Below are 19,811 nucleotides of genomic sequence, written 5' to 3' on the forward strand. Positions count from 1 at the left end.
TGTTATACAGCACCTGATATTTGGAGGCATACTTGCACTGTATGGGATAAGTTCATTTTGCTCAAATAGCTCTCTGTGAATTTTATTTATTGAATTTGTATATTGCCCTTCGCCGCAGAATCCCAGGGGCGGTTCACAAAATCATTTTCTGTGATCATTTTTCAACACCACCTAAGCTAGCGGCTGTCGCCTTTCCTGGTGAAGAGTTTCAAAATTAAACGGGCTTATTATAGCTGAGTGTTAAGAAATACCTTGGGGACCAACATTCTGGAGACCGGAATATTCAAAAGCCATTAAGCGTCAGCACCAGTGTGATCGTTACGCACATTCTTAATGGGGTTTTTGCACACATCCTTCTTTTTCCAGGCCCTTGAACACTGTGACCCTCACTTGCTTTTCTCCCTAAGCTTATGGTTACGTAAGAAAGGTGCCGAGTTCCGTCCTCCAACCTTGGCTCAGCTGGCTTGTGCTAAAGATGGAGCGATTAATGGGAGCTACTCTCCCTCTGCCAGCCTGAGCCTGTTGCTCTTGCATTCCCCCCACCCCCAGCAGCAAATCTGAGCTCTGACTCCCCACTTTAAGCTGTCTCTATTGTTGGCGCTGTGGGTTAAACCATAGAGCCTAGGGGAAATAATTGTGTACAGCGGAAAACGCTGGCAGCGTTAAGATAAATGAAACAGTGTAAATAAGTTTTGATGGATGCAATAGTAGAATACTGAATGGTATAGTTTTTGTAAAATATGCCGGGGGTTTATGATATGTAAAATGAGCCATGGAAAGAGAAGAAGGGGAGTCATGGATATCTCAAGGATGTAAAAATGAGTACTTTAAATTGTGAAACAGAAAACTTAATAAAAAATTATATACAGAAAAAAGAACATTAAGACGAGTCTTGCTGGATCAGGATGGTCCAGCATTATCCGACCATATTATTATTATTATATTATTATTATATAATATATATTATATTATATTATATTATATTATATTATATTATATTATATTATATTATATTATATTATAATATTATATTATTATTATATTAATATTATTATTGTTGTTGTTGTTATTGTTATTGTTATTATTAATGGTCCAGTCCTCTTTTACAGCCATCTAGATTGATGTCCATCAACACCTCCTGTGACAATGAGTTCCATAGTTTTAACTTTGCTCCGCATGAAAAACCACAAGATTTATCCGACTGTTTGCTTCTCTCTTCCCTGCCCCCCTCCGCCCCCCTATAGCGCAATGTCCCTGCTCTTCCCTTGCTCCAAGTCCATTGTCTCCGGCAAGAAGGACAAGAGACACATGGCGGAAGTCAACGCCTCCCCGCTCAAGCACTTCGTCACCGCCAAGAAGAAGATCAATGGCATCTTTGAACAGCTGGCTGCCTACATCCAGGAGAGCTCAGCATTCCTGGAGGGTAAGGCAGCCTCTTCTGCATGCCGTGTTTTCAAAACAACTTGCCTGCTCTCCACGGGCGATGAGGAATTTGTGTAGGCGAGCGAGCGGAGAATAAATGGGGGCGGCCGGTTTAAATTGGAAACGTAAGCTGGGGTGTACGGAGTCGGTGCTAAAGATGAAACAAGGGTCTAGTCCTCATGGTTTTGAATTTAAACAGAATCCGAGGAAGCTGCCTTATACGGTGTCTACCTTACCTAGGAAGCCTGCCCAGTCTGCGGTTCTCCAAAGTCTTCCTTCAGTTGCTGCTCTCCGTTTAACTGGAGAAGGACCTTGTAAGATTCCCCTGGCCTGAAACTTTGGAGAGCTGCTGCCTGTCCGTGTAGACATTACTGAGCTAGATTGACCCAAGGGCAACTGGTATTCAAAAGCGTTGCGGCTTCAAAGCATCATGGCTGGTAGCCATCGATAGGCCCCAGGATTTGCCAGACTCGGAACACGGTTCCTAATAATAATAATAATTTATTATTTATACCCCTCCCATCTGGCTGGGTTTCCCCAGCCACTCTGGGCTGCTTCCAACAAAACACTAAAATACAATAACCTATTAAACATTAAAAGCTTCCCTAAAGAGGGCCGCCTTCAGATGTCTTCTAAAAGTCTGGTAGTTGTTGTTCTCTTTGACATCTGGTGGGAGGGTGTTCCACAGACCGGGTGCCACTACTGAGAAGACCCTCTGCGTGGTTCCCTGTAACTTGGCTTCTCGTAGCGAGGGAACCGCCAGAAGGCCCTCGGCGCTGGACCTCAGTGTCCAGGCAGAACGATGGGGATGGAGACGTTCCTTCAGGTATACTGGACCGAGGCCATTTAGGGCTTTAAAGGTCAGCACCAACACTTTGAATTGTGCTCAGAAACGTACTGGGAGCCAGTGTAGGTCTTTCAAGACCAGTGTTATATGGTCTCAGCAGCCGCTCCCAGTCACCAGTCTAGCTGCCGCATTCTGGATTAGTTGTAGTTTCCGGGTCACCTTCAAAGGTAGTCCCACGTAGAGTGCCTTGCGGTAGTCCATGCAGGAGATAACCAGAGCATACACCACTCTGACCAGACAGTCTGCGGGCAGATAGGGTCTCAGCGTACCAGATGGAGCTGATAAACAGCTGCCCTGGACACAGAATTGACCTGCGCCTCCATGGACAGCTGTGAGTCCAGAATGACTCCCAGGCTGCGCACCTGCTCCTTCAGGGGCACAGTTACCCCATTCAGGACCAGGGAGTCCTCCACACCCGCCTGTCTCCTGTCTCCCAAGAACAGTACTTCTGTCTTGTCAGGAGTCAACCTCAATCTGTTAGCCGCCATCCATCCTCCAACCGCCTCCAGACACTCACACAGGACCTTCACCCCCTTCACTGGTTCCGATTTGAAAGAGAGGTAGAGCTGGGTATCATCATTCCTACGTTTCTCTTGAAACTAGAACTTGGTTAAGAACCAGTGAGGACTAGAACCTTACTTTAGGGAAAGCATGGCAGCCCTTGTAGATTTGGCTCCCTTTTGGTTTCAGAAACGCACAGGAATGTGGAGCTGGACCCCATCACTACAGAGGAGCAGGTGCTGGAGGTCAAAGGCTACCTGTCGAAGGTGGGCGGAATCAGCCAGGTGTTGGCCCGGCGTCACATGAAGGTGGCCTTTTTCGGACGGTGAGTGGGGCACCAGGCAAGCGATCTTGTGCCCGGTGAGGAATTTGGCTGTGGATGGAGGGAAGCCTGCGGCGGTCGCAGAAGCTCTCCAGTGTGCCCTTCTCTGCCAGCAAATGCCAGCTTGATTGAGTCACCTCCTCGTTTTACTCTCGGCTGGAAAAAGTTAACACTTCTGAAGCTCAGATCCCTGCTCAGCCATAAAAAGGTGGCAGAGAAGCCTTTCCCCCCACCCCGAGGGCCAAATTCCCTTCTGGACAGCTTCCTGAGGGCCACATGCCAGTGTTTTGCAGGGCCAGAGGAAAAAGTGGATAGAGCAATAAGTGGATTTTTGATTTTTCGTTTTTATTTGTGTGTGTGTGTGTGTAATGTGTATATATATATATAGAGGTGTGTGTGTGTGTGTACATATATATGTATATATGTATATATATGGGACATGGGTGGCGCTGTGGGTTAAACCACAGAGCCTAGGATTTGCTGATCATGAAGGTCGGCGGTTCAAATCCCTGCGATAGGGTGAGCTCCCGTTGCTCGGTCCCTGCTCCTGCCAACCTAGCAGTTCGAAAGCACGTCAAAGTGCAAGTAGATAAATAGGTACCGCTCCGGCGGGAAGGTAAACAGCGTTTCCATGCGCTGCTCTGGTTCACCAGAAGCGCCTTAGTGATGCTGGCCGCATGACCCAGAAGCTGTACGCCAGTTCCCTCGGCCAATAACGCGAAATGAGCGTCGCAACCCCAGAGTCGGTCACAACTGGACCTAATGGTCAGGGGCCCCTTTACCTTTATTATATATATATAGTATATATATATGTATTTGTGTGTATATATATGTGTCTGTACACTTTTTTGATGGGGACGCGGGTGGCGCTGTGGGTAAAACCTCAGCGCCTAGGACTTGCCGATCGCATGGGCGGCGGTTCGAATCCCCGCGGCGGGGTGCGCTCCCGTCGTTCAGTCCCAGCGCCTGCCAACCTAGCAGGAAGGTAAACGGCGTTCCGTGTGCTGCGCTGGCTTGCCAGATGCAGCTTGTCATGCTGGCCACGTGCCCCGGAAGTGTCTGCGGACAGCGCTGGCTCCCGGCCTATAGAGTGAGATGAGTGCACAACCCTAGAGTCTGGCAAGACTGGCCCGTACAGGCAGGGGTACCTTTACCTTTACCTTTATATATATAGGGTGTGTGTGTGAATGTATACATACATATACATCTGTATATAAACATACATACATATGTATGTATATATATGTATGTGTGTGTGTGTGTGTGTGTGTGTATATATATATATATATATATATATATATATATATATACATACACACACACACACACACACACACAGTGGTACCTCAGGTTATATATGCTTCAGGTTACATACACTTCAGGTTACAGACTCCGCTAACCCAGAAATAGTGCTTCAGGTTAAGAACTTTGCTTCAGGATGAGAACAGAAATCGTGCTCCGGCGGCGCAGCAGCAGCAGGAAGCCCTATTAACTAAAGTGGTGCTTCAGGTTAAGAACAGTTTCAGGTTAAGAACGGACCTCCGGAACGAATTAAGTACTTAACCTGAGGTTCCACTGTACATACGTGTATATATACATATACATATACATATACATATACATATACACATACATACATACATACATACATATGTATGTGTGTGTGTGTGTGTGTGTGTGTGTATATATATATATATATATATATATATATACACACACACACACACACACACACATTCATATATTCATATATATATACATATATAAAATGTGTATATATAATGTATATATGTATGTGTGTGTGTGTGTGTGGTTATTGGTTTTTGCATATATTTTCCAAACAAATCATGTCATCTCATCTCATCTTATACATCATTTTGGCTATTTTAGCCTGAGAGTTCCATCAACCACGTCTGATAATTTTCAAACCTCCTCTTTTAATCCTACATTTATTATCCTAACTATTACTTTTAATAGTCAATAACTTAAAATCCATTCTCATAAATCTTTTCTGTAATATTTCATATAGTTCTCCTTACAAAACATCTTGTAGTCCTACCAGCGTAGTCAGATGATTACAATTGTCTTTCAAATAACTCACATATTTCCACCAATCTTTCAAGAATTTCTGGTCCCGCTGGTTTCGAATTCTCCCTGTCATCTTATCCAATTCTGCGTTGTCCATTGATTTCATCTGCCATTCCTCTTTCGTCGGTAGTTCTTCTTGCTTCCATTTCTGTGCCAATAATACTCTTGCTGCAGGATTTTTTACCTTTGTTAAGCACCAGTAATAGCAGCATTTTTTTCCAGGGGACGTGAAGGAAATGACCCAGATTCAATGCTTTGTGTGTGTTTAATTTTCATAGAATTGTAGAGCCCAACCCCTCTGCAATGCGGGCATCTCAACATGTGGTCTCCCATCCAATTTGAAACCACCCCAGACCCTGCTTAGCTTTACAAACGTGCTAGCCTTTTTATTGCCTTATTATTTCCCCAGCCACTCTGTGCGGCTTCCAGTACATAACAAAACGTCCAACAATATAAACTTCCTGATACAGGGCTGCCTTCAGACGTCTTCTAAGAGTTGTGTAGTTCTTTTATCTCCCTTATCTCACTCAGTTGTGTTGTTTTCTTTGTTTCTTCTTGTGTGTTGCTGGAGCAGATTTTCCTGCTTAAATAAATAAAATGGTTTTAAAAACAAAACAAAATCCCCTTCACAGCTGAGGAGTTGAGGGTGTGTGTGTGTTGTTTGTGGCTGTTGTCACTGCTGGCATGCAGACCCCAGAGGACTGATCAAGGGCTGGTCAGCTGCCACCCCTAGTTTTTCCTTTTATCTCTGGTTGGGGACAGAGGGTGGCACTAGAGAGGGAGGTGTCGTCGTGCCACTCCTTGGTGTGTGGAGTGCCGCAGGGCGCAATCCTCTCCCCGATGCTTTTTAACATCTTTATGCACCCCCTCGCCCAGATTGTCCGGAGCTTTGGGCTGGGCTGTCACCAATATGCTGATGACACTCAGCTCTATCTGCTGATGGATGGCCACACCGACTTGGCCCCGGACACACTGACCAGATGTTTGGAAGCTGTGGCTGGATGGTTTCGTGGGAGCCGATTGAAACTAAATCCTTCGAAGACGGAGGTCCTCTGGCTGGGTCGGGATGCAATGGGGATGAGGGACCAACTCCCTTCTCTTGCAGGGGCCCAATTAGTGCCATTGCCTTCCGTTAAGAGTTTGGGTGTAATCCTTGATGCCTCCCTTTCCATGGAGGCGCAGGTTACAGCAACAGCTGTATAAATAAATTTATTATTATTATTATTATTATTATTATTATTATTATTACATAGCCCTTTTGTCCAGGCAGGGCAGGTCCCTGCCCCAAGGACCTTACAGATGTGTTTGTGTTCTTAGGACAAGCAACGGGAAGAGCACAGTGATCAATGCCATGCTGTGGGACAAGGTCCTTCCGTCAGGCATCGGACACACCACAAACTGCTTCTTGCGCGTGGAGGGGACGGAGGGCCAGGACGCCTTTCTGCTCACTGAGGGGTCCGAGGAGAAGAAAAGCGTCAAGGTGAGCACATCTCCAGTCAGCGGAGGGAGACAGTTTTTGGAAGGGAGGGCAAGGAGCTCTTTCCATATGTTTTCAGTCTACTATTGTTTTAACTACATGAAACTTTTACATTATTATTGCTGGTTTTTCCTACTGGTGATTTTATAGCTTTTATCTTTTTCTTTTGCAAAGTGCTTCGATGAGTTTTTTCCTACAGTCAGGAACTGTGTAAATTTTATGAAATAAATAGTTTCTATACCACTTAATAGGGACGCGGGTGGCGCTGTGGTCTAAACCACAGAGCCTAGGGCTTGCTGATCAGAAGGTCAGCGGTTTGAATCCCCGCGACGGGGTGAGCTCCCGTTGCTCAGTCCCTGCTCCTGCCAACCTAGCGGTTCGAAAGCACGTCAAAGTGCAAGTAGATAAATAGGTACCGCTCCGGCAGGAAGGTAAATGGCGTTTCCGTGCGCTGCTCTGTTCACCAGAAGCGGCTTAGTCATGCTGGCCACATGACCTGGAAGCTGTACGCCGGCTCCCTCGGCCAATAAAACGAGATGAGCGCCGCAACCCCAGAGTCGTCCGCGACTGGACCTAATGGTCAGGGGTCCCTTTACCCCTTTACCTTTATACCACTTAATGGTGGAGCGGGCTTCTAAGCCTCCCAAAACCACTTCCCACTCAAACCCATAATTTTCTTTGATCCTTTTACACGGTTTCGTATGTCCGTGGTATTTCATGCATTGTGACTTGCCTTTGTTTTTATTGATTATCGTTTAGTACCGTATTTTTCGCACCATAGGACGCACTTTTTCCCTCCTAAAAAGCAAGGGAAAATGTGTGTGCGTCCTATGGAGCGAATGCAGGCTTTCACTGAAGCCTGGAGAGCGAGAGGGGTCGGTGCGCACCGACCCCTCTCACTCTCCAGGCTTCAGGAAGCTATCCGCTAGCCATGGGAGACCCAGCTCTCCCACGGCTAGCGGAGTGCTGCATTAATCCCGAAGCTTGGGGCGTGCGGAGCTCAGCGCGCCCCAAGCTTCTGGGTGCCGGCAAGGTCTCCGCTAGCCGTCTAGCGGAGACCTTGCCGGCACCCAGAAGCTTGGGGCGCGCTGAGCTCCGCACGCCCCAAACTTCGGGATTAGCGCAGCGCTCCGCTAGCCGTGTCTAGGCTGCGGATGGTAGCCTGCTTCCCGGAGCGTTGGGCGCCCTGAAAGCAGAGCGCCCGGCGCTTCGGGAACATATCCGCAGCCTAGGCAGCCCTGCGGGAGGTCCCGCAGGGCTGTCTAGGCTGCGGATAGTAGCCTGCTTCCCGGAGCGTTGGGCGCCCTGAAAGCAGAGCGCCGGGCGCTTTGGGAACACATCCGCAGCGTGGGGAGCCTTGCAGGAGTTCCCCACAGGGCTCCCCACGCTGCGGATAGCAGCCTGCCGCCCGGCGGGTGGGGCGCCCTGAAGCAGAGCGCCCCTCGCGCCAGGCAGACATCCGCAGCGTGGGGAGCCCTGCAGGCGTTCCCCGCAAGGCTCCCCAAGCTGCGGATAGCAGCCTGCCGCCCGGCGGGCGGGGCGCCCTAAATCAGAACGCCCCTCGCGCCAGGCAGACATCTGCAGCGTGGGGAGCCCTGCAGGAGTTCCCCGCAAGGCTCCCCAAGCTGCGGATAGCAGCCTGCCGCCCGGCGGGCGGGGCGCCCTGAATCAGAGCGCCCCTCACGCTGGGCAGACACCCGCAGCGTGGGGAGCCCTGCAGGAGTTCCCCGCAGGGCTCCCCACGCTGCGGATAGCAGCCTGCCGCCCGGCGGGTGGGGCGCCCTGAAGCAGAGCGCCCCTCGCGCCAGGCAGACATCCGCAGCGTGGGGAGCCCTGCAGGAGTTCCCCGCAAGGCTCCCCAAGCTGCGGATAGCAGCCTGCCGCCCGGCGGGCGGGGCGCCCTGAATCAGAGCGCCCCTCACGCTGGGCAGACACCCGCAGCGTGGGGAGCCCTGCAGGAGTTCCCCGCAAGGCTCCCCAAGCTGTGGATAGCAGCCTGCCGCCCAGCGGGCGGGGCGCCCTGAATCAGAGCGCCCCGCGCGCCAGGCAGACATCAGCCAGCCCCACAAGCTCGGGGGACAGCAGGGAGGCGCAGCGCCACCATCCCGCTGTTCCTCGACCTGGTTCGGTTTCCTTGACCTGCTTTTGGGGGAGAAATAAAGGGAAATTTTTTTCCCTTTATTTCCCCCCCAAAAAACTAGGTGCGTCCTATGGGACGGAGCGTCCTATGGTGCGAAAAATACGGTAATTTTCTATTGCGACTGATAAGTGTAAGCCGTTTAATTGTTATTTGCTGATATTTAATTTTCCTGTTTACCACTAGGTTCTAACGGATCGTTGAATATTGCTTTGTTTGATATAAGTTGTTTGTTTTTAAGTTATTGTGACTTTTTTTTTGTACTGGATCAGATTGTTATTATTAATGTTTGACATTTCATTATTTTTTTATACGGGTTGGAAGCTGCCCCAGGTGGCTGGGGCAACCCAGCCAGATGGGCAGGGAATAAATAAATAAATAAATAAATAAATAAATAAATAAATAAATAAATAAAATAAATACTATTATTATTATTATTTCTCTCTTTCTATCTGCCAACCCTCTATGTCCAGACGGTCAACCAACTGGCTCATGCGCTCCATCAAGATGAACTCCTGACTGCCGGAGGAATGGTCAGCGTAATGTGGCCAAACTCCAAGTGTCCCCTCCTCAAAGATGACCTGGTTTTGATGGACAGGTGAGAGATCTCCCTTTCCCCCATGCCCCTGGGGAACAATCCTGAAACCAGTTGGCTGCTAACTTGCTGTACGCATGTAGAAGCACGGAAAACGACGGAGGTGTTTTCCCAGAAACTCCTCCTGCGCCGCTGGCCTCGTTCCAGCTTCCTGGCTTAGCAGGCATTTAATTTGTAAACTGATGCTATATTCTCCCGGTGAGCTAATTGCAGTGCGCTTAGCCTTTCTCCGTAGGCGATTTGAGATAATGGCTTTAATTCCTTCCCTGCTTCTAAAATCTGCCCCTCTCTTTCTAAAAACAGTTTGGGCCTTTTTGAAAACCTCCTCTCTCCCAGTCCTGAAAACTGGCTGCTAGTTGTTAGCCACTGGTTTCTCAAAAGCATCCATTTGGCTGAGATGAGAGAGCAGGATGCTATTCTCGGTATCTGGTACTCACAGGTAGACTCTGACTGGCCATGGAGGCTCGATTGAACTATATGCATATTAAGAGGCAGGATAAGGTTCTGTCTGTTGCAGGAATTATTTCTGCCCAACAGAAGCTTTCACAGGAAGCAGGACTGGTTAGGCCTTCGGCTCTTCCATGTTCTTACTTCTTATTGTTTGCGTGTACCACCTGTGCTCGGAGATCTGTATTGGTGTCTGATTTGCTACCAGGCTGAGTTCAAGTTTTTACTAATAGCACATACAACTTAACAGTTTTGGTCAAGTTTCCTGGCAATATCGCCTTACCCCCAAATCGGCCAGCTTGACCTCTCTGATCTGCAGAGCTGCCGCTGCTACAGGTGCCAAATTATACTCCTTCTGCACTTGTACGAAGTACCGTATTTTTCGCTCTATAGGACACACCCGACCATAGGACGCACCTTGTTTTAGAAGGGGAGAACAAGAAAAAAATAATTCTCCCTCTCTCTGCTCAGCGCCCCTTCAGCGAAGCAGCAGGAGAAACGGAGCCCCTTCCATTTCTCCTCCCACTTTGCTGAAGGGGCGCTGCGCAGCTCTCCCTCTCTGCTGAAGCCAGGAGAGTCTTGCTCTCCTAGCTTCAGTGAAGGCAACCCGAAGCCTGCAGAGCGCAGCGGGAACTTGCGCTGCGCTCTGAAGGCTTCAGGCGGCTATCCCTGAAGCCTGGAGAGCGAGAGGGGTCGGTGCACACTGACCCCTCTCGCTCTCCAGGCTTCAGCGAAAGCAACGTGAAGCCTCCAGAGGGCGGAGGGAGCGCTCCCTCTGCGCTTCGCGTTGCTACTGCTGAAGCCAAGGAGCCTGCATTCGCTCCATAGGACGCGCACACATTTCCCCTTCATTTTTGGAGGGGAAAAAGTGCGCCCTATAGAGCGAAAAATACAGTGAATCTTCTAGTGTAGTGGAACCTGCACTTTGGAACTCCCTGCCACTTGACACCAGGCAGGCAACCTCACTGTACTCTTTTTGGTGCCTGCTAAAATCATTTGTAGGCCAACCTCCCAAGTGTGTAGAATGCCAACATGTGTTTTAATCTGGTTTTTAGCCCATGGTTGATTTTCTGAAGGTCTGATTGTTGCTGCTTTTTTACAGATGTGTGTGTGTGTGTGTGTGTGTGTGTGTGTGTGTGTGTATATATTTGTATACCACTTTGAAGGAGGTTTTTTTTGCAATCAAATGGTTTATAAATGTTAGGAAATAAATAGCTTTGAATCAAAGCCCTGCTTTCTCAGTAGTTCGGGGTGGGCTGTTGTGCTGTCGGGCTAAGGCTATTATAACGAGACAGCTGTCGATAACACTTTCTTCTGCATCTGGCATTCCTCCCCCCACCCCTTGCCTGTCCTATTAGCCCCGGAATCGACGTAACCACTGAATTGGACAGCTGGATTGACAAGTTCTGCTTGGACGCTGACGTCTTTGTCTTGGTGGCAAACTCCGAGTCGACCCTGATGCAGACGGTAACGCTCATCCTTCGGTTAATTTACCTTCTCTTTGCTTTCAGAGGAGACTTTGCCGCGCCTCTCAGTATCTGTTGGCTGGGAATCATCGCAAGCAGGGAGAGTCACCATTGCGTTTGGGTGTTGCTTGAGAGTTTCTTTTTTTAAAAAAAAATAATAAGGATTTTTAATAATACAGAACAAACTAGTCTAAACAAACACATTTAGTTCCATTTCTTACTGTATCACACTTCCCGTTGTATTATCCCATTTTGATTTCTCGTTACACATCTGTCCAGTAATGTATCTCCAGTTTAATAAAGTGGTACCTCGGGTTACATACGCCTCAAGTTACAGACTCCGCTAACCCGCTTCAGGTTGAGAACAGTTTCAGGTTAAGTATGGACCTCCAGAACGAATTAAGTACTTAGCCCGAGGTACCACTGTATCCTGTTGCATCCCTCTTGTTTTTTATGATAGTATCCTGATCTCTTGATCTAGGCCAGAGCTTTCCAAACTTTCCATGTTGGCAACACACTTTTCAGACGTGCATCATTTCGCGACACAGTAATTCAGTTTGGCATCGTTTTGCGACACAGTAATTCAGTTTTACTAGCAAACTGGAAGTTAAATTAACCCCTTTCCAGCCCCGGGAGGAGCATTTGTGCAACACACCTACACACTGCAGCCGACACACAGTTTGGAAAATTCTGCTCTCAGCCCTTTCGTTTTTCCAGTCTTTTTCCAGAGGCAGTACCATAGCTTTAAGAGCAATGTTCTTTGAGTCCACTCCAGATTCGTAAACAGAGTCCTTTCTTTCCGCTTAAGCTAAAGAAAGTCCAGCACCGAAATCCCAAACCCTTTCCCCCCTTTTCTGGCCCCATATCCAAATGTAATCACCATTTGCAATCTTATCTTCTCCTTCTCCAAATCCTTGTATGGAGATTAGGCCTGGATTTTGTATCAGTGCATCGTCCAGGACCCGTATGAGGGCCTGACTGTGACGGCGGCTTCACTGAGCAGTATTATCATGTCTGAAACCGTCGCAGCAGCTCCTGGAGTGACCAAACTGCTTTGCATGCACCCAAGTCTGTGGGCTCTGTTGGTTGCCAAACTGTGTGTGTGTGTGTGTGTGTGTGTGTGTGTGTGTGTGTGTATACAGTGGAACCTTGGTTCCCAAACGGCTTAGTTGCCGAACAGATCGGCTCCCAAACGCTGCAAACCTGGAAGTAAGTGTTCCGGACTGCGAACGTTTTTCAGAAGCCGAACATCCGACGGTTTCAGGAGTCGAACGGACTCCCGGAACGGATTACCGTATTTTTCGCTCTATGAGACGCACTCCCCCCCCCCTAAAAAGTATGGGGAAATGTGTGTGCGTCTTATGGAGCAAATGCAGGCTGCGCGGCTATCCCAGAAACCAGAAAGCGAGAGGGATCGCTGCGCAGCGCTCCCTCTTGCTGTTCTAGCTTCTGGCTAAGCCCCTCTGGCCCTTCCCCACCTCCCGCAAAAGCCCCCAAGAGCAGCGCTCCCTTTAAAGAGCCGCGCGGAGGGGGCTTTTCCTTGGGGGAAAGCCTGCAAGCGCCGCACACACACTCCATGCGGCTCGTGAAAGGGATAGCTGAGCAGAGCCTGGGATGCATACAGGCTCTGCTCAGCGCTCCCTTTAAAGATTATTTTCTTCCTTGCCTCCCCCCTCTAAAAATTAGGTGTGTCTTATGGTCAGGTGCGTCTTGTGGAGCGAAAAATATGATGAGTTCGAGAACCAAGCTACCATTGTAGAGGATGTTTTTGAGTGATGTGGAAGGGCAACTTTGGAGCGGGGACGCCAAGGGGGTGCAGGCCTTGGCACCCAGCCACACGCGCCCGATTCTCTGACTTCGGCCCTCCTTTTCCAGGAGAAGCAGTTCTTCCACAAAGTCAACACCCGGTTGTCGCGGCCCAACATTTTCATCCTGAACAACCGCTGGGATGCCTCCGCCTCCGAACCGGAGTACATGGAAGAGGTGAGAGTTTTCAGCGGAAGCCGCGAAGGGCGTTTGGGAAGGGGGGGATCCCGCCGTTCCTCACGCGAGCCCCATTTCCCCCTTCCAGGTCCGGCGCCAACATATGGAACGCTGCACCAGCTTCCTGGTGGACGAGCTGGGCGTGGTGGATCGGGCCCAGGCCGGCGACCGCATCTTCTTCGTCTCCGCCAAAGAGGTGCTGAGCGCCCGAATCCAGAAGGCGCAGGGGATGCCCGAAGGAGGTAACTGGGTGGGACCCCACTTCCCAGAGTGGGAAGTCTCCACTGGCCTAGTCGCCATCTCTCGGCCTAGTCTACCTCACAGGGTTGTTGTGTAGCTAGATTGGGGAATGGGCCTAAGAACAGGCCTTTTCTGTAGTGGCTCCCTGTTTGTGGAATGCTCTCCCCAGCGAGGTTCGCCTAGTGCCTTCATTATACAGTGGTGCCCCGCAAGACGAATGCCTCGCTAAACGAAAAACCCGCAAGACGAAAGGGTTTTCCGATTTTTAGCGGCTTCGCAAGACGAATTTCCCTATGGGCTTGCTTCGCAAGACGAAAGCCCATAGGGAAATCTCCGGGGACAGCGGGGAAGCGCAGCGCGCCTTCTCCTCTGTTCCCGGACCTGTCCTGAAGGCTTGCGGTGGGAGGAAGGTTTTCCTCCCCACCGCCAACATTCAGAAGGCTGTTCTGAAGGCTGGCGGTGGGAAGAAAAGCCCTTCTCCCCCGCCAGCCTTCAGAAGAGTTCCCGCCGGGCTGCCTAGGCTGCGGATAGCAGCCTGCTGCCCCGCGCGAGGGGCGCTCTGCTTCAGAGCGCCCCTCACGCCGGGCAGACTTCCGCAGCTTGGGGAGCCCTGCAGGAGTTCCCCGCAGGGCTCTCCAAGCTGCGGATAGCAGCCTGCTACCCCTATCCACAGCTTGGAGAGCCCTGCGGGGAAGTCCTGCAGGGCTCCCCAAGCTGCTGGTGTCTGCCCGGCGCGAGGGGCGCTCTGCTTCAGAGCGCCCCTCGCGCCGGGCTGCAGGCTGCCATCCGCAGCCTAGGCAGCCCTGCGGGAACTCTTCTGAAGGCTGGCGGCGGGAGAAGGGCTTTTCTTCCCACCGCCAGCCTTCAGAAGGCTGTTCTGAAGGCTGGCGGTGGGGAGAAAAGTCCTTCTCCCCCCGCCAGCCTTCAGAAGAGGTCCGGGGACAGACTGTCCCCGGACCTGGTCTGAAGGCGGTCTCCATAGGAACGCATTAATTGATTTTCAATGCATTCCTATGGGAAACCGTGCTTCGCAAGACGAAAAACTCGCAAGAAGAAAAAACTTGCGGAACGAATTAATTTCGTCTTGCGAGGCACCACTGTATATTTTTATAGGCGCCAGGCAAAAATTTTCCTCCTCAACCAGGCCTTTGGCCAATTAATATTCTGCAGCCTTTTAAATGTGTCAGCGGGAGGGGAGGTGTTCTTTTCTTTTTTGATTTGATTATTTACTTGTGTTTTATCTTGTATTTTATTCTGTGAACCTCCCTGAGATTTTTTTGACGAAGGGCCATACAGTGGTACCTCGGGTTAAGTACTTAATTTGTTCCGGAGGTCCGTACTTAACCTGAAACTGTTCTTAACCTGAAGCACCACTTTAGCTAATGGGGCCTCCTGCTGCCGCTGTGCCGCCGGAGCACGATTTCTGTTCTCATCCTGAAGCAAAGTTCTTAACCTGAAGCACTATTTCTGGGTTAGTGGAGTCTGTAACCTGAAGCGTATGTAACCTGTAGCGTATGTAACCCGAGGTACCACTATATAGCAATCTAAAATAAAAGTGGTACCTTGGTTTTCGAACATCTCGCAAGCCGAACGTTTCAGTTTTCAAACGCCGAAAACCCTGAAGTAAATGCTTCCGTTTCCTAACACGCCTCAGTTTTCAAACATTTCGGAAGTTGAACGGCCTTCCGGAACAGATTACGTTCGAAAACCGAGGTACCACTGTACATACATACATACCACATTGGGCCCCTTGGAGGAAAGGCAGGATAGGAATAAAATATTGTAACTCCTTCTAATAACAAACTCAGGCGCTGAGTGCCAACAAGATTTCAGCCCCAATGGGTCAGCTTTCAATTTTATTTATTCCTTAAAACATTTGCATACTGTGGGTGGCGTGGTAGGTTAAACCACAGAGCCTAGGACTTGCCGATCAGAAGGTCGGCAGTTCGAATCCCCACGATGGGGTGAGCTCCCGTTGCTCGGTCCCTGCTCCTGCCAACCTAGCAGTTCGAAAGCACGTCAAAGTGCAAGTAGATAGATAGGTACCGCTCCGGCGGGAAGGTAAACGGCGTTTCCGTGCGCTGCTCTGGTTCGCCAGAAGCGGCTTAGTCATGCTGGCCACATGACCCGGAAGCTGTACGCCGGCTCCCTCAGCCAGTAAAGCGAGATGAATGCCGCAACCCCAGAGTCGGCCACGACTGGACATAATGGTCAGGGGTCCCTTTACCTTTACTTTTATATTGTAAATATCTTAAGAGGTGTGCAGCAATAAAAACAGAAAACCGTTAAAAAGTTAAAAGCAGACACCAATTAAGCATTGTGGGAGGGCGCATCCTTAATTGCTTGCATAGGCCTGGCGGAATAGGAAGGTTTTCGGCAGGCATTTAAAAGTCGGCACAGAAGGCACCCGCTGAATCTCCAGTGGCAGAGAGTTCCGTTGGGCTAGGCTGACGACACTAAAGACCCGATTTCTTGTTGTCATCAAATGAGCTTCACCAACTTGGGGAAAGTTGGTGAGGACGTTTTGAGGTTCTTAGGGAAGACAGGTGCCACCAAAAAGACCCTGTTTTTGTGTGAGATGGGATCAAAAGCAGGGACTCCCTTGCTGATTTTAATGGGGGGGGGTAGGAATATCCTGACTATTTCAAGTGGATTTTGATGCTTTTTCCCTCCTAGGCGGGGCACTGGCCGAAGGGTTCCAAGTGAGGATGTTTGAGTTCCAGAACTTTGAGAGGAGATTTGAGGCAAGTCTTGATTTTGTGTGCTGAGCTCATCCCGTATACCAACACCCCAGGGGCAAAGCATCTGTGCTCTGCAAGTGAAAGAACTTCCAGTTTTGCCCCTCAGCTTTTCCATTTATAGTAAGGCCTGAGTGCAGATGATGGGAGCAGTTTCTCTGAGGCTGCCTGCCAGAGCCGGTAATACTGGGATAGATGCGCCAAAAGCCAGAAGGCAGCTTCTTACGGCCCTGGGCAGTGTGGATTAATAACCTCCATTTCTCAAAACTCTGTGCAATGGATTTTAATTGTCCCTTACTTGCCTGAGCAAATTACTCTCCCCTTTTATAGTTTCACCTCAAATCGGTCTATGCCAGCCTGCCCACAACCTGGGACTTTCTGGATTTTTTTGGACTACAATTCCCATCATTCGCAGTCAGAGCTGGCAGCAGCTGATGGGAGTTGTAGTCCAAAACATCTGGAAGGCCTCTGGTTGAGGAAAGGCTGGTTTCTTCCTATTCTTCCCTCTTCCCTTGAGCTAAGAAATAATGGAAACTTCCCCACTCCCAGAAATTTGACACCAGGATAGTTATTGCATTGGCGCTGTGGGACGCGGGTGGTGCTGTGGGTTAAACCACAGAGCCTAGGACTTGCCAATCAGAAGGTCGGCGGTTCGAATCCCCGCGACGGGGTGAGCTCCCGTTGCTCGGTCCCTGCTCCTGCCAACCTAGCAGTTCGAAAGCACGTCAAAGTGCAAGTAGATAAATAGGTACCGCTCCGGCGGGAAGGTAAACGGCGTTTCTGTGCGCTGCTCTGGTTTGCCAGAAGCGGCTTAGTCATGCTGGCCACATGACCCAGAAGCTGTACGCCGGCTCCCTTGGCCAATAAAGCAAGATGAGTGCCACAACCCCAGAGTCGGTCACGACTGGACCTAATGGTCAGGGGTCCCTTTACCTATACCTTTGTCTGAGTAAATAACCCACAATCTTTGTTTTGTGAATAGTGCAAAAAAAAATTGAACTAGGTTATAGAGAAATCCCAAGAAACCCAATTTTCATTTAAAATAAAAGCAAGTTCAATGAGACGTGGTTTCCTTTCCTTTCTTATATTAATGAGCAGAGTGGTCAATTTTCCCCTACCTGTAACTCAGACATGCCTCTGGGGAGGCAGTGTTTGACAGTAAAATCACAAGTTTGGGAAGGGAAGGCCCTGTGAAAGGGATTGGTGCGCAGACTATTGGAAATGAAGATGTACAGCTGGGCAAATATTCACTGTTTACATTGTTGTATTTGGGGGGGGGGGATTGAGGAGAAAATCAAGTCGCTGGTCCTCAAGGTGGCAAAGTTAGGACTGAAAGTGGATCAGCAAACGCCAGGGTTACGTAACCCCCTTGAGATTGCCAGAAGCAGGTAACCTGCTGTATGTAAAACCTGCTTGATTTTTTAATCTGTAAAATACAGGTTGCTGAGCTGAACTTCCTGTTCCCTTTGCTCATGCAGGAATGCATCTCTCAGTCGGCGGTGAAGACCAAGTTTGAGCAGCACACGGTCAGAGCCAAGCAGATCGCGGAAGAGGTCCGCCACATCATGGACTCGGTGCATGTGGCTGCCCAGGAACAGAGGTGAGCAGCTGCAGAACAGCAGGAGATGGTCAGACGCGTTGCTTTCTTCTGAAAGTAGAGATGCAACGTTGTCACTGTGGCTAGTTGTAGCCACCGATAAGTCTCCTCCATGAATTTGCCTGATTCTCTGGTCCAAAGAAGTTTGATTCAGAGGTGGTTCAAAGTGAGCCAGGTGGGCTTTTAATCTCTTTGAGAGAATATACAAAGTCACAGGTTAAGGGAGGATGTATGCAGTAACAGCTCTTTGGCTCAGACTTCCAGCCCAGGATGCAGAATGCTTCAAAAGTAAAGTAAAGTAAAGTGGTACCTCGGGTTAAGTACTTAATTGGTTCCGGAGGTCCGTTCTTAACCTGAAACTGTTCTTAACCTGAAGCACCACTTTAGCTAATGGGGCCTCCTGCTGCCGCTGTGCCGCCGGAGCACGATTTCTGTTCTCATCCTGAAGCAAAGTTCTTAACCTGAAGCACTATTTCTGGGTTAGCGGAGTCTGTAACCTGAAGCATACGTAACCCGAGGTACCACTCTAAAATAAAGTAAAATAAAATTATAATATAATATAATATAATATAATATAATATAATATAATATAAATACAATACAATACAATACAATACAATACAATACAATACAATACAATACAATATAATATAATATAATATAATATAATATAATATAATATAATATAATATAATATAATATGCTTGCACCCCCGCACTTGTTAAGTGAAATGAAATGGATTGTCCCAATGGAAAACATTTGCTGCTGAAGGGTGGATCGGAGTGGGGAGGCCTGCTTGCTGCTAAGGGGCTGATCAAGGTGGCAAGATCTGCTGACACGAAGGGGCTGATTCAGGGGGAGGTCTGTTGCCGCTAAAGGGCTAATCAGGGTGGGGAGTTCTGCCACTGTTAAGGACCTGATTGGGGGAGGCTTGCCAGCGCTAAGGGGCTGATCAGGGGCTGATGCAAAAGGGCTGATCAGGAGGAGATTTGCAATCTCTTTTGCTCTATGTCCTTGTGCATACAGAACTGCGAAAAACCCACTGGCCTGGTTGCCCAGCTCTGTTCAGTATTGTGTTGTTGTTGTTGTTTAGTCGTTTATTCATGTCCGACTCTTCATGATCCCATGGACCAGAGCACGCCAGGCACTTCTGTCTTCCACTACCTCCCGCAGTTTGGTCAAACTCATGCTGGTAGCTTCAAGAACACTGTCCAACCATCTTGTTCTCTGTCGTCCCCTTCTCCTTGTGCCCTCCATCTTTCCCAACATCAGGGTCTTTTCCAGGGAGTCTTCTCTTCTCATGAGGTGGCCAAAGTCTTGGAGCCTCAGCTTCAGGATCTGTCCTTCCAGTGAGCACTCAGGGCTGATTTCCTTAAGAATGGAGAGGTTTGATCTTCTTGCAGTCCATGGGACTCTCAAGAGTCTCCTCCAGCACCAGAATTCAAAAGCATCAATTCTTCGGCGATCAGCCTTCTTTATGGTCCAGCTCTCACTTCCATACATCACTACTGGGAAAACCATAGCTGTAACTATACGGACCTTTGTTGGCAAGGTGATGTCTCTGCAGAGACATCACCTGTTCAGTATTAGGTGCTCGTATTTCCTCTTCCTCGTCTGGGCTAGCCAGTCCTTATTCTCCTTCCTGCTGGGAAAGGAAGTCTCCCAGAAACCACCAGCCGATCTCCTGACTTTCCCTTTAGTACAAGAAAATGCATTATTTGTTTTTCTTCTTTCCCACCACCCAACACATGCCTTGTTCCATCTCCCAGGATTTACTGCCTAGAGATGCGAGAGGACCGCCAGGAGCGCCTGGGCTTCATCGACAAGCAGCTGGATCTGCTCACTCAAAACTACAAGCTGAAGATCAAGCAGATCACAGAAGAGGTGGAGCGGCAGGTGAGGGCATCGCTGCTGTCTGGGCTGGGCTTCGGGCAAAGGCCCAGGGTGCTGC

At 49.2% G+C, this 19,811-nt stretch overlaps 1 protein-coding gene across 12 annotated transcripts in view; it reads left to right on the top strand.

Moving 5' to 3' along the window:
• MFN2 (mitofusin 2) overlaps positions 1-19,811 on the top strand; it is a 39,350-nt gene that overhangs the window by 6,544 nt on the left and 12,995 nt on the right. For all 12 annotated transcript variants that reach the window (XR_014551622.1, XR_014551623.1, XR_014551624.1 and 9 more), the window contains 10 exons: positions 1,245-1,423; positions 2,960-3,095; positions 6,498-6,660; positions 9,268-9,392; positions 11,195-11,303; positions 13,178-13,285; positions 13,374-13,527; positions 16,202-16,269; positions 17,742-17,863; positions 19,630-19,756. Coding sequence is in view for 9 of the 12 variants with exons in the window: in XM_083628652.1 (XP_083484778.1) it covers positions 1,249-1,423; positions 2,960-3,095; positions 6,498-6,660; positions 9,268-9,392; positions 11,195-11,303; positions 13,178-13,285; positions 13,374-13,527; positions 16,202-16,269; positions 17,742-17,863; positions 19,630-19,756 (1,287 nt within the window). In the remaining 3 variants the exon portion in view is untranslated. The remainder of the gene's footprint in view (positions 1-1,244; positions 1,424-2,959; positions 3,096-6,497; positions 6,661-9,267; positions 9,393-11,194; positions 11,304-13,177; positions 13,286-13,373; positions 13,528-16,201; positions 16,270-17,741; positions 17,864-19,629; positions 19,757-19,811) is intronic.

Source organism: Podarcis filfolensis (assembly GCF_964270895.1).
Source record: "Podarcis filfolensis genome assembly, chromosome: 8".
Taxonomy (NCBI): domain Eukaryota; kingdom Metazoa; phylum Chordata; class Lepidosauria; order Squamata; family Lacertidae; genus Podarcis; species Podarcis filfolensis.